This window comes from Synchiropus splendidus, chromosome 19 (assembly GCF_027744825.2).
Source record: "Synchiropus splendidus isolate RoL2022-P1 chromosome 19, RoL_Sspl_1.0, whole genome shotgun sequence".
NCBI classification, from domain to species: Eukaryota; Metazoa; Chordata; class Actinopteri; order Syngnathiformes; family Callionymidae; genus Synchiropus; species Synchiropus splendidus.
Genome location: NC_071352.1, coordinates 4,637,459 through 4,651,742, shown reverse-complemented (window position 1 = coordinate 4,651,742; position 14,284 = coordinate 4,637,459). Strand labels below are relative to the sequence as shown.

At 43.4% G+C, this 14,284-nt stretch overlaps 1 protein-coding gene across 4 annotated transcripts in view; it reads right to left on the bottom strand.

Annotated features, from left to right (window-relative positions):
• The window catches only part of LOC128750802 (septin-9-like), a 44,803-nt gene that overhangs the window by 19,364 nt on the left and 11,155 nt on the right, over positions 1–14,284 (bottom strand). For 2 of the 4 annotated variants that reach the window (XM_053851315.1, XM_053851319.1), the window contains one exon: positions 312–1,046. In XM_053851315.1, the coding sequence (XP_053707290.1) occupies positions 312–1,046 (735 nt within the window). Of the gene's footprint in view, positions 1–311; positions 1,047–1,511; positions 1,686–7,448; positions 7,741–14,284 lie in introns of those variants that run through there. The other 2 variants (XM_053851316.1, XM_053851317.1) reach the window with 2 other exon arrangements.

The window sequence follows — 14,284 nt, the reverse complement described above, 5'->3', positions numbered from 1 at the left end:
AATAAACTCAGAGGTCAAAACGTTTTGAAAAGGGGCCACCACTAAAGGTTGTTCACTTGTATTTGAGAAGCCTGAAAATACATCAAACAGGACCATGTAAACCTAATTATAAATTAGTTTTTCTGTTGACCTTATATAACTGTAAAACTCAGAAGGTTGTATGTTTAATTTGCATTGAGGTCACATACAGGATTTTATTGAAAAACAAAAGTACAGATTAGCTAGCTACTGACATTGGTACATTGTTTCTTGCATTCAAACGAGAAAAGGATTTTAAGAGAAAAGCAGAAATGGTAAGAGGCTGTACTCACTCTCTGTGGGCCGGGTTGTCGGGAGTTCTGACACAGGAGACTGCACCCGGCTGTCTGTCAGGGAAGGTAAAGGAGCACTGGGTGGAGGTGGGTGGTTACCATTGTTGTTCTCCGCTCCACTCCCCATCACCAAACCATCAGGCTGTCTGAAAACTGGCATCTCTGGTCTCCTCATACCCTCAACTGGGCTTAGGCTGGGTGAGGGCGGCTCTGCTCTTCTCTGAGGGGGCTCTGGTATCCTAGAAACTAAGTTTGAGGCAGCCTGGGAATCCACTCTCTTGGGTGGAGCAGGCGGCTCATTTGACCGTGTTAGTTCTGCTCGCCTGTGTGACGGGATGGAGTTGGAGGAGCCGTCGAGCGCGGCAGTCCTCGATGCTAAGCTGACCTCGGGTCGTTTGAGGCCGAAGCGTGCGATCCCAGCGCTGGGCGAGTTATCGATCTGCTTGGAGGAAACTTCGATGGAGATTTCCGTGCGCCGAGCTGAGGGCACCTCCGTGTTGCGGACCCCCGACAGCTCCAAGCGTCTCATCCCTGTCTTTGGAGATCGAGGATTGGAGGACTCGGAGGGTGACGATCTGGTGGAGGAGTAGTCGGAGTTGCGGGAGTTTGAATCAAAACTTCTCTGGCTGGACGTGGAAGACGTAGATGAACGCAGGGGGTTGGTGGTCCGACGGGACAGGGGAGATGGGTGTGCTGCTGAATCAGACTCTTCCACTTCAAATGAACGTTTCAGCGCTGGAAAACACAAAAGATCCATTTCAGATGAAGTTACAGATATTAGTCGTCATACATCATTCATAATAAAACCAAAAATAAGATGAAAAGTGATATAACAAATCGTTTGTTATAGCAACATTTGAACATCAGACGTAAAAGGTGGAATCATATACATATATATTTATTCCAGCAAAATATCCCTCCCTCTTCACCGCCGAATAATACAGCGAAACGGGTACATTTCAGTAATTTTTACCTCATATTTCCCAGGTTAGTTAATACAGGAGACAGAAACTAACAACATTAAACTCCCAAAAGGAAGCGGTGTTAATTCGATTACAAGAAAATGCGTCCAACACAATGAGAAATTCACTCACAAAAAATGCGTCAACAGATAAAGAAACATCGATTATTTGAGGGGTAAAAAAATATTTAAGATCAATATTATTTGCAATTCCAATACCAATGTCGAGGATCTCTTACCAGATTTGACACGTTTCACATACGTGGTTAGCATCTCGTTTGTTGGGTAAAAAGCAAGCAGAAACCAAATGCTATGCTCAATTGAAGTTTAAAAACGCCTCAAATATATTTCGAAAGACTGAAAACCCCGTCAAAACACGTTTGGCTGAACAAGTCCAACGATCATCCGGGTCTTTTGCCAACACACCTGCAGCTGAGGGGCAAGAGCTGACCACGCCCTTCACGAGTGATGATTGACAGGTGGGCGATGATGCAATAATAACGGGACGACAAAATAAACCAGAATAAAATATGATAGTCTAATTTTGAAACACAATTTTACCACATGTTTTATTGTAAAATCTGTCACTGTGACGATCATATACTGGGAATGCTAAGTTGAAATCAATTCAATGTATCCATTAAATTACTATTCTCGGCCACGTTGAGCAAAAATCGGTGGTAATTCAAGACATAATGAGATATTGGTCTTGAGTCAACTCACATACTTAGCTAGAGTTAATAGGAGCATGAATATTTTTAAATAAAATCTAAATTCTGCTCTCATTATCGGAGTGTTTGGGGACATGTGAAGGACTTAGACCATTGTGTTTGAGTCTATTCAGTGCTGCTCAGAAAAGTTTCAGCAGTTTGCCAAGAGTAGCTCATGGTATATTTTGACTTGCTATTTCATTGGTATTATTTTTCTGTAAACCATGTGTTGCTCTATCGCAGATGTGACACCTCCTTGTTCCCCATTTGGCTTCAAGGAAGAAACTCCAGGGGCACCACGGCCTGTGTCCCAGATAAACACCCAGGCCTGTGTGGGCGTCTGGCCTGAGTAAAAGAGGATCCAAAAACGGCAAGAGAGAAGACCCTTTTCCTGGAAGTCCCTGGCCAGAGGCTCCACTGAGAAACAGCCATTTCATTAATTCTTATTTACTTTGTTTTGCTTTTTTGAACTGCGATGTCTTTCAGTCAAAAGGAGAGTTTTGATGTTATTTCCGTCGGTACTTTTTAGATAGAAAGACTCCAGCTGTTTATAATGAACATTTGTACCTGGTTTTATTATTTATTCTTTTTCCTCAATTCTGGACTCAAGCAGTCAAGAAATCATAGCTGAATAAGGCACTTCAGTTGACATGGAAATAAAAACTATACTCCAGTTGTAATTTTTATTTAGGCTCATAATACTGTTCCGATTAGTGACCCGTGACAACCGTGACAAGTTGAATGGATTTCGGAATATCTGAACTGGCTCGGGGAAAGGAAAGTTTGGTAATCAGCGGCGGAACTGCTCCCCTGTGACCTGACGAAGGATGAAGGAATGATAGCAAGATTGTCGTGGGAGGTTTCCTACCCCGGCCCGTACAAATGACCAGCACACGCTGCTTCATCACACGCAGAAACTCCAACAGGAAATGCTCAACCAAAATGCCACTCCGTCTGCATTGTAAAAGGATGGTTTACTGCTTACTCAGCAGTTTATCTGCTCTACAAGAGAAAACAAATTCCTCTGTGTTTACTTGCCGTGTCACTTTTGGCCATTAATTCTTGCACTACACAGAGCCACACTGTGAAAACAATACTTCTCACTGTGCCTTCCTAAAACCTTCAGATATCACGTTATCCTCTCACAACAAGCTCTTTGTGCCGCACGTATGAAATAATATAATTTAATATGAGCGTTTCTTCAGGCTTTTTTTTTCATAGGAAGACAGAGGTGCCAGTGTTCTCTGTATCGTATTATGCTCAGCCATGAATTCACATGATGTTGGGCGGACACAAAGAAGATATATTGAAAAGCAGCTGTAGAAAAAAGCAAACATAAGGGTCCTGACATCAGGTGGCCCTGAACACATGGTGAAGAGAACGATTGTTGTCATGTTACACTAACATCGCTTCTCTCTAAATCAATAGTCATTAGTGGGATGTTGACGGTTCTCTTTACACACAGCGATTTGCTTTGTCTGACCTCATGTCACGTGCAATTAAATGATGTTTAGCATATGCCGTTTCTCTTTTAATATTGCATTCATACATTTTTTGCGGGTGCTTAAAGGTACTTTCCCTGACAAGCATCAAGCAGCATTCAGTCATATTTAAATGGCATTGAATCTCAATTAAAGTTAATATTCTTCATATTATTAAGCAGAAATTACATCCTAAAGGTCAACAGACCCAATTTCCAAAGTCATACTGCAATGCAGCTCAAGCAGGCCAAGGGCAATACACTGTTGACCAGGCTGTGTTTACATGCGTGTCCAACTGCGGCCGGTATCTGTCATCTCCTTCTAAACCCTTGAGGAAGCCCACCCTTTGTGTTTCCTCGCCTTTCACACAACATCCCCAGGCTTCCTCCAAAACCTCAAAACCTCTCACAGTGCGTGAATGCCTCATCAAAACCCTCGGATTGACTGAACTCCTTGTCAAGACCCAGCAGTATGCCTTTAACTGACCAGTCGGACTATAAATAAAACCCATTCTCCTGTATTAACATGTTCTTTGTCTTACTGTTCTACTCTGCGGTCGCACAGTCTTCCAAGAATACCGTATAAAGTCAAATTTAAGAGGTCAGTTTCCGCCAGCAACTCATTACCATTGCCCTCATCTAAAACTGAAGCACCATCTGGTTCAGACCAGCCATTCTTCTGTTTCAAAAGCCACCACAAGCTCGCGAGCTGACAGAGGAAAGCCCTCGCAGCCAAGCATGATGTTTTTCAACTAACATGCAATTAGACACGGAGGAGCTAGCACTTTGTGCTTCCACACGTGATTAAACTGCCAGAAAATCACATGATGCTTCTGATCTGGTCTCCAGTGCAGCATGTACAGGAAGTACTGTAGCTTGACAGTGAGAATGGACTTTTATCTTTTTTTTGTTGTTGTAAAAGATGCCCTCACATTCACACAACCTCTGAATTTTCAAAGGCAGAGGCACCGCTCCAGTCGCTATATTCTTCAGTTGTTTTTATACTTGCTTGTCTGCGTTTTTTTTTTCTTCACAGTGTTTGGACCGTTTTCATGTTTCACTTCATGTTTTCATGATCAAAAAACAATTTTCCCTACTCATCAAACATTGCTTTCCACATAAAGATTAACCTTGTAAATAAAATCAGCCTGCTGTCTCATGGTGATGACATCACATGATGGTGGTTATCGGTATCTAAAATGACTGGATCTGGTTTCAGAACATGCAATTGTCTTCAAGATTTTATAATACAAGGTGTATAGCCCAGTGTTTTTGTTACGTTTGTTTAATTTTGTCACTATTTTTGCCATGTTTCACTTTTACTTGTGCTAAAAGCTTCAAGCCAAAGCAGCTGTGTGCGACTTCAGTGCTGTGCCTAGTAGGCTAACTTGCTAACTAGCTAACTGAAAAGATGACAGCTCAGACTGAAGAACATTCACGATGCTTCAACCAGAGGCGAAATCCCACAAACTTAAAAACCAAGTGTCACTTTAGCACGACTGCTGCTGATAACTGAGGTTTGGAAAAGTGTCAGCGCAAGTTTCCATAACACAAGCAGAATTTTGAACCCATTGCAAAGTCGATCCACAAGCCTTTGTGTTTCCCCGCGGCTCCACTGCAGCTGGCGTTGCCGTCAGGAAACCTGTTTTTACTGGTGAGAGTAGCGCAGGCTGATAAAGCTGATAAGGCTGGAGACTCCTGAGGACAGCTATCATCGCTTTCCCTCCGGAGGATATCTCCAAGAACATAAACATTATCAGTTAGGGGCATTGTCAGACCCCCGAAATGCGGTTGTAAAGGACAGCACTATCATAAAATCAAGGCAACTTAAATAAAATCTGCAGCCACGCCTAATGGCATTCTCTTGTTAAATCTCTCCAAGTTTCGATGTGTAAACCCCTAATTTGGAAAAACCTGTTTTGGATCCCAGGAAAGGCGCTTTATCACAGTCGAATTTAGATTTATTCTTTAAGAGTTTTGCACACCGCAGAAAGTGCTCTAGCGGAATTTCCTCTCTCTCGACCAGTGACTTCTCTTCCCTTTAAAGAACACACCAGAGATCGACTGACATGAGAGCAGATGGCCGGAGCCCTAATCCAGATAGAGGAATCAATAAATGGCAGATGTCATGGGACATGAGAAATGCTGTACGTTTACACAAAAGAGATCCGTCTCAGTGAGCGGTACAGAAATGACAGAGCATAAATAAGTGTGTCTGCTGAGCGGAAGGCCCAGCGGCTCGGTCAATGATCTGTGTCTGTTTGAGGGGGAGAGAAGGGTCAGAGCTGAGGTCATCAGCCTCGTGGGCAAAAAAAATCTGTCTGCCGTTCCTCTCTTGCTGGCGTCACAGCCTCACACTTCGAAACTCCAACAACGATGACTTTGCACACAGAAAAAAAAGCTCATATGATTCCCATCCCGAGTGGCTGTGCAGATGTTCCTTCGAGTAACACTTCCAAAAACAAGGGGAGGGTTCTCTTTTTTTTTGCCAATTTCAAATAAGAAGGAGCTGAAGCTGTGTGCATGGGTGTGGCTGTTTGGCTAACTCTGTGCAGTAGTAGAGAAAAAAACAGCACCATTACTTTTGTTTTCTTAGTAAAACATGTAACTGTACTCCACCACAAAACATTTGTGTTTACAATGTATGTATTGGTAACTATCTTAATACTAGTTTGCTGGCTGCCGTGGTGCTAACACCAACATTTTTACCTCAAAATACTTTGCTGAAATATGAATAAGAACTATACCACAAGTTTATTTAACTTTAACTTTAAATTAAACTTTTTTTTGGAATGCATTTGACATGTTCGTGATCTGTCACATGGTACTAGCTAGCTCACAGGTTGCCATGGTGCTAATGATAAGATCATAAACTGTCATTCACTTCCTCATTACATTTTTTTGTATTGTTAAACGGGAACATTGCTCATTGTATATGATTTATTTATTACAAAGCTACTGTGTTTTTAAGGCTTTGACACAGTTGCTGTTCTAATCTTCTTCCTCCTTTACAGATGCTGTTAATGAACTTTGTGAAACTGAATATGTATTCTCTTCGTGCAGGTTTACAGGCGTATCATTCCTTGTCTATGGCTCCGCCGAGGAGGTTATGTTTTCAACGGCGTTGATTTGTCAGTGTTAAAAATAACTTGGGAGAATGATTCCGGATCACCGTCTTTTACAGGATTCTTTACTAGTGGACATTTGCGTACTTTACTGCTAGTATATGTTTTTACTTTGCTCTCAATTCAAACTTCCTCTGACTGTTCACCCTTCTCCTGAGGAATTAAAGATATTGAAGTTTTTCGTTTCAGTGAACTTCCTTTGAAACTAACTAGAGTCAGATGCTGTACTTACAGGGAAGCAGAGGATGATCTATCATCTTCCACATGGGTGTCAGAGGGGTATCACCATCACAAAGACTAACCATCCACTTTCATATTGGTGCTCCATGTCACGGACCACTGTCTAAAGCATGAGTCCGAGACACATGCATTTAATTCTTGATTCTAAAAATCTCCTTGTTCTTCTTCTCTGTATGCAATTTGTTCTGGAGAAAGGGGCAAAGGGCTCCTCCATACATACCACCAACAAAGTGGTGTTGACAGAGGAGAAGCTGCGGACAAGTGCAGATGCATTCCTAATGTGTTTGAGAGAGACAGGATAGAGAAAGACAGACAGCTCTAGAGGGGGTAGCCTGCCCTCGCCACCGGCAGCTGAGGCAGGCTGAGGATGGACGAACTGCTGAGAGAGGAAAAGAGGAAGCAGGGAGTGGGAGGAGAGGGATGACAGCGGGAATCTGTGGACTGGGGGGGACGAAGATGAAGGGACCAGAAGAGAAGAGGAGTTAACTGGGTGCCAGGTGTTCCTCTCACACCAGAAGAAAATCCAAAGAGGAATCAACCACAGCGAATCTGCTCAGTCTCACTCCCACATGTGGAATGGTCCTCACAGAGAGCCTGCAGAGAAGAAGAGGAGCGACTGACCTTCGAAGTCTGATATGATCCCTTCCAAGTGAGCGTTGACAGTGGAATCAGACATTTTAGTGCGTTTGAGGGAAGCAGATCAGGGAGGGGAGCGAGGGTTCCCTTTTACCCAGCAAGGAAAAGTCTTCTTAAGGCGCCGTCCTGGTTTTAAACAAATCCCAAATTAGGAGTCCCAGCAAGAGAGAGAAGGGGAGGGAAAACACTGGCAGATCCAAACCCACGTCTCTCTTTCTCTCTCCTGTCTCTCTGCTGTTTCCAACAGCAGCAACTTATTTTTCTCTTTTCCTCCTTCTCAACTTCCAGGGTTTGCAATAAGCCAGCGATGACAACCCCCCACCCGCCCTCTCTCTCTCTCTCTCCCTCTCCCTCTCTCTTCCTTCCCTGAGCTTCCCTCCCCCTCTTCTCTTACCTCCATATCTCCCTCCCCTCTGACAGCCGCCCTCTCAGGAATGGTCCTATCTATGAAGCCTCTCATTTTTGACTTGGCTGACCAATTCATGCTGCCGACAACGCCGCTTCCTGTCACATGACAATCACCCTCCAGTATTCCTTTCAATACTGAGTGACTGGAGGACGCCTCACTCCTGGTTACAGAGACTAATATGGTCAGCGCAGGCTCACACAGGCGGTCACTGGATGCTCCGGCATGCTGACTTGCTCCAGAGGCAGACATCAATAAATAAGTCGCTTAATGACTTAACGACCGTGTGAATGAGCCTGTGTGTGTGCGTGTCTGTGTGTGTGTATAAGGTGGTTGTATATCCTAGCATTTACCATGCAAACCAACATCCTGCGACCAGAACCCCCGATTTAATTTGTTGAAGTGGCTTATTGCCCCCATATTTGGTAGCACTCTCGTGTTGTTATTGGTGCGTTTGAAAGAGATAAAGCGAGTGGAGACATTTAATCTGCAGCCCATATTTGGAAAATAAGTTAGGTCTTAGCCATAGCTTTCCATGGCTGATATTGAGTCTCTACTGCCTACTATGTGTGCAACATATTTTTTAATCTGTTTCTAATTTAAACATGTACGACAGTGTGAGATAGATGTATCAGATATGCATATAGATCAAGTGCAAATATTTTAAATGAATATTAATAGTTAATAGACTAGTCAATATTCTGTATGAACTTTAAAATAAAATCATGTAAATAACAAAAAAAATAATGGCATAATATTGTCTAACCAGGGTTCACTTCCGCACGTCGCCAGCAGGAGTCAGTGTTGCATGTTGCTGAAGCCCCTCACTATGGGCAACAGGGTTATTTGTTGCTGTGTCACCCGCACACAGAAATGTGATCTGGCAGCAGATAGAGATGAAGACATGACGAGAATCTCTCGACACACCCTCTACCCACCCCATCTACCCTGAACAACATATGTTTGTTAGATTCCTTCGCCCTCCTCTGGACTCTCCTCCAAAGACTTACCAGAACACATGCACTTTAAAGAGCGACCCTTTCTAAACAGCTCTGTAGTACATATACTTCATGCATTCAAAGCAGAAACCTCTGAAGGAGCCACACACATACAGTGTGAAACACACACACACTTCCTTTCTCTGCATATCATGCAGGCCCTGGCAAGCCCACATTGCTAATCCAATCTGCTGTAACAACTGTCACACTGAGAGCTTTTTTTCCCTTCACGTTGTCAAATAGCTTCAATTAGAGTGACTACCCGGCTCCACTGTGGGGTCAGTGCACAACAATGGTGCGACACTGTGTTCTCACAGTCAAAAATCAGTCATTAATGTGCTTCTATTTATTTTTGCATGAGTGGCAGCAAATTGAAGAAACCTAGAGAAATGTACTCTGTCCAGTCTGGGTCATGAGTTTCCAGTGTCCTGACAATGAAAAGATCCCTGATCTGAATTCAACTCAGCCCAAGACTAGGAGCCGTACAGGGCGACAGTATATTGTGCAGTGTTTGAATGAGCAGCTGCTGGTGTTATGTTGCACGCAGATGAGGAAAGACAGAGACAGCCGTCCTCCTCTTAAAGAATCACAGACCCTAAAGAGGGACCTGAGAGTTGAAAAGTGAGACCGGGAGGAGAGGAGGACAGCGTCTATATACGGAGGACGGGCTGGTGGGGCAGTTGCTAGGGCGATGCCAGGGCGACAACAGGTTGCAAATGTCACTGAGTTACGCGTATGCCCAGCATGCACGCCATTAGATTCGCCCTGGCGCCAGTCTGCGGCCCCGCTTTGTGCCACACTCGGTAATTCAGACGCGTTCAAGGCAGCTACTTTGTTGTTCAATCTTTCCCTGCTCCTTCTGTGAGCCCATATCTGGTAAACCTCCAAACTTCCTTCCACAGAAACCAGCAGCTCTGCTCAGAGTCACTGCCAGATGACTGAAGTCTTGGCCACAGTTCGGGGAATCGCTAATGTAATGTGTAAAATGGCAGCCTGAGTATGAGACACATCATGGGAAGCATGCGGATGAAAAATGACCATTGCATTCAGCAACTTTAGACTCCAGTCTCATGTTCGTTCATAACATGAAGACGAGATGCTTAACATGGGTTGTTGTCTCCTGTTCGCAGCATTTTCACAGTGACACTTCGACTACTCAAAGGAAGAATTGACTGGATAAACAAATGGGTGAGTGTTGCTTGTTGTACTGTGAATTAAAAATGGATATGATCAAGAATTAAGATTAAGAGGTGAACATAAACCGGTCAATGGTTCATCCATTTTGCAAAGAAACCTGCCCTTTGGATGTACTTATGGCCTCACCAAATCAGAGTGAAACTACAAAGATGCTTTAACAGCTTTAAGTGTATGTTCAACCATTTTTATTATTCTTTAATAATTCAAATGGTTTTGTTTTACTTCAGTTATTTAGCCTTAAAAACATAAAGAAAATAATAATAAAGTAGCAATCGATCAGCTATTATTTGGCCCTTCACTTTAATTTTAATTATTTATTTCATTATTGTTAGTTTTTAAATAACTTGACAGCCCCTCATATCTAGAAGTTGTAAATAAAGTGAAAAATTTAAGTTGAGGAAGTAAAGCTAGGTCGCTAATGCTAAGTGATAGCTCACTCAAGTGTTCTAATCTTAGTGTTCTATCATTCTCTTACATATTTATAAACAAATCTTTAGAAAACATGGTCATGGTTAGAGGCGTTACGTCCACCATAATGGGGCAGAAACAAAAAGAAAGCCTTGCTGGCTCAGCTCACACCCGTGAGTCAGGCTGCTTCAGATAATAAGCCATCTGGAAGTTCTAAAAACTGTGTGCGTTTCTCTGGCGTGTTGTTTGCTGGGTTTGTTGTGTGAGTTCATTTGTCCGGGGTGTATAATTTTCATGCAACAAGCGGGTTGTGTTTACATGGCAACCCTCATAATAAGTAGCTCTGCATGACTCTAGACTTCAGAGGGAAGAGGAGGAGAGGAGAAATAACCGGAGCGCAGTCGTGTAACCAGCCATCCGTGATCAAACAGACTGCTTTTATTTGATTTACAAAGTTTAGGGCTTTTGCAGATCGGAAACAAGCCACGAGTTAATTGAAAGTGTACACACACCTACCCCGTCTGTGGCCCCTGAGCCCACATGGTTAAACAGCTTTGTCCAAACTACATGCACAGCTGTGGCGACGGCTGCGGCTCAGACTCCGACATTACGGAGCAGAAGCCGTCCAGACATTGTTTTAATCAAGTTTGACACCTGCTGGCACAGACTCACACGCTTTCTGAGCCGAAACAACAATCATTTCTCCGATGCAGTCAAGTAGTGTGCACTGCTTTCTCATATCTAACATATCTAACAACCCCCCGCACTCCTAGGTACGTCAACGTGACCTCTATCACTGTTGCCCGGCTGCAGTGTTTGTTGTCACACGTTGCCATGGCAGCCAAACCGTAGCATTCATTTGAAACTTGTTAGGTACAGTTAATGGCTGTTTATTTAAACGGCGAGTTTTGTTTAACTTGCGTCACTGAGTGCTTCCATCTAGTGGTGGAAACTGCCATTACATTTGAAAAAGTGTCAAACCCAATCACATTAGTGACCAAAGTTGAGATCTGGTGGGTCGGGTTGGGCACTCAAGCCATGAGTTTGACACGTGGCGATGATTAAACCATGACGCCTGTGTCACATCGGTTTGATCCATCCTGAACTCACTGTGCCCGGCATGAATAAGTCATGAGCGCAGCCTCACACAGTCACAGTTGTTTCCTCTTGGTGTCATCGCTGACGCATGAGGGACATCTACCTCAGACAAAAGGAGCTTTAGAAATGCCCCGCGGCACATTGTCTGCTCCTGAAACCAACTCGGATGCTCAACCCAAATGTGTAATACCCCCAGCAGACTGGGACTTTTTATGAATTACACATAGAAATAGTTGATATCTGGAGGTGGTGAAGCAGAGACGCAAGCTGTGCGGTCGGTCACTGTTATAAAGTAGGTTTAACTGGAGTTTTAACTGGACTATTTGGCAGGCAACGCTTCCTGGTTCTTGTTTTCACTTGTATTTTGGGTAAAATAAAAATTCATTGGCAAGTTAAGAATTTATGGTGATGCAGTTCAAAGGACTGTCATCCAAAGTCTAAATTATCAACACACTACTGTAAACAATGAGGCAATAGTGAGCTTTTTACAGCAGTAATTAACTACCATTTATTGATATATAGTTTTAAAGTATAATAAATAACGTTATTTTAGCTATTTTATTTAGTAATAAAAAATAATAGATTTTTTGAAACACACAACAATGTGTTGAATCAACTCAATTTTGATCATTAAAAATCCTGCAATAAAAAGTACTACAATGACTTAAAATAATTTAATTGCACTTTCACTGCCAAAAGTGGCAGTAGTAACATTTGAAGCAGGAGTATCTGAGATGGAAGCTGTAGTAGTAAAATTAGTAGTAGGAGTAGCTTGTATTAGTAGAAGAAGTACTTAAAGTTGTGTTGCAGTAATAGCAGTCGTGTAGTAGAAATAATTACGAGGTAATTTATTAGCACTACTACAAAAAGTACAAGCTGTAATTGTATGTGGTGCAGTAGTGGGAGTTGTGCGTGTATTATGCAATATTAATATTGTTGGAATTGTTTGTGCTACTAAGAAAAAAGTTATTCACAGACAGAGGAATGAGGGAGTGTGGCTGAGTGTGTGTGAGAAATTGAAGTTACAGGTGGAGTACAATGGCGGGAGTGAAGCAGACTGGAGACCCGAGACTACACTGTAACTCATTAGAAGGTCCAAGGTCAGACGGAGGAGGCTGGAAAGTACCATCTTCTCCAGAGCTGGAAGGAGCTGGTCTTGATAAGAGCGACCTGAGTCTGGAGGAGGGGAGCGCGCCTTGTGATTGTTGTCTTAGTTACGAGGGAGCCAGCGACCACAACGACAGCTGAGGACCAATCGGACGAGGACAGAGCACACGTGGAGAACTTTTGTGTATAAAGGGTCAAGACCTCCGATTGTTTTTTGTCGCTCTACTGCTAAGGCTAAGTCAGGCGCAGCTGCTGACCCAGAATTCTGCATATGTATTAGACTCCTCTGTCAGGGAATACATTTCTTGGATACAACTTGTTGGATTCTTGGTAGTCATTCTCTCGAGTGAACGGACGCACAGAAGTACACGGGAGGTGTATTTCCAGCAGAAGTTACAATAGTTACAGAGGAAATACATTGAAGTATTGGCAGCAGACGAAGCAGAGTATTCGTGAGGGTAGAAGTATTTGTATTGGCAGTAGTTGTGTTGGAGTAATACTACTGTTAGCAGCGGCAACTGCGCATCCATGTAGTTGAAGTATTTGGTGCTTTACAGCTACTACTTCTCAGAAGGTATAGTAGAGGAGGAAGGTAGCATTAATTTAAGCACTAGTTGTTGTATTAGTAGCAAGAATAATACAAGTACCTGCAGTGGTAGTGACTGAAGAAGTTGTAGCATGTGGCATGCTGCTCGTAAGCAGTATGCAAAATGACAATGCTGAAAACTGTTGACTGAAAAGGGGGATTGTTTATGAACTTTATGTGCCTCTCTTCTTCTCTCTGGTTTTGTTGAGGTTTCTGCCCCACATCTGATGATGTTTTTACTGAACGTTTATGCAGCAGTACCAGTACTGATACTCACACGTCAAAGTTGGACAGTAGTAGTATCGCTGAAATATTCATACCTGCGACAGAAATTGCCACAAAGTGTGGAGCTAAATATGTTACAGCTCCCAGGAGGAAGCACCTGGAAGCAAGAGGCCACTCAGAGTGTGTGTGTGTGGGGGCGTGTGTGTTAGAGAAAGAGAGAAATACCACCAACACACACTCACATACTTGTCAATGATCTCATCCATATCCACATTTCACACTCTCTGTAGGTGCTACACGCTTTAGCTCCAACTCCCTGATGACTTTACCACATTGTGGATGACTTTTACTTCATCCATGAGGGAGCTCTGGTCAGGGGGACGGGTTCCTCTGTGACACGCTGGACCGTCTGTGTCCAGTTAAAGGAGTGATGGTCGACGTGGGACCCGAGCCACGGGGGACCCGAGAACTGCTGCTCAAACACAGCCATTTCCTGTTTTCACACCCGCTAATCCAAAGAAATAAGTCCAGGATCTGAAAGCAATGTTCTGAGCACACGTGCAAGCAGGACAGCACAGAGTCAGAGATGTTCCACAGGACAATAGACGGGAGACTGACTGAAGCGTCTCACACTAAGAGACAAATAAGTGAGCAAAGCTGCGGCACAAAGCCCCAAAGAAAACATGCAGTCAGCAAACAGGACAGAATGAGAGAGTGGAAAATACCATGGAGGGGAAAGTGGAGGCCGGCTCCCACAGACAAGACACTCGATCAGGCTGAGCTGGGTGAAGAGCTT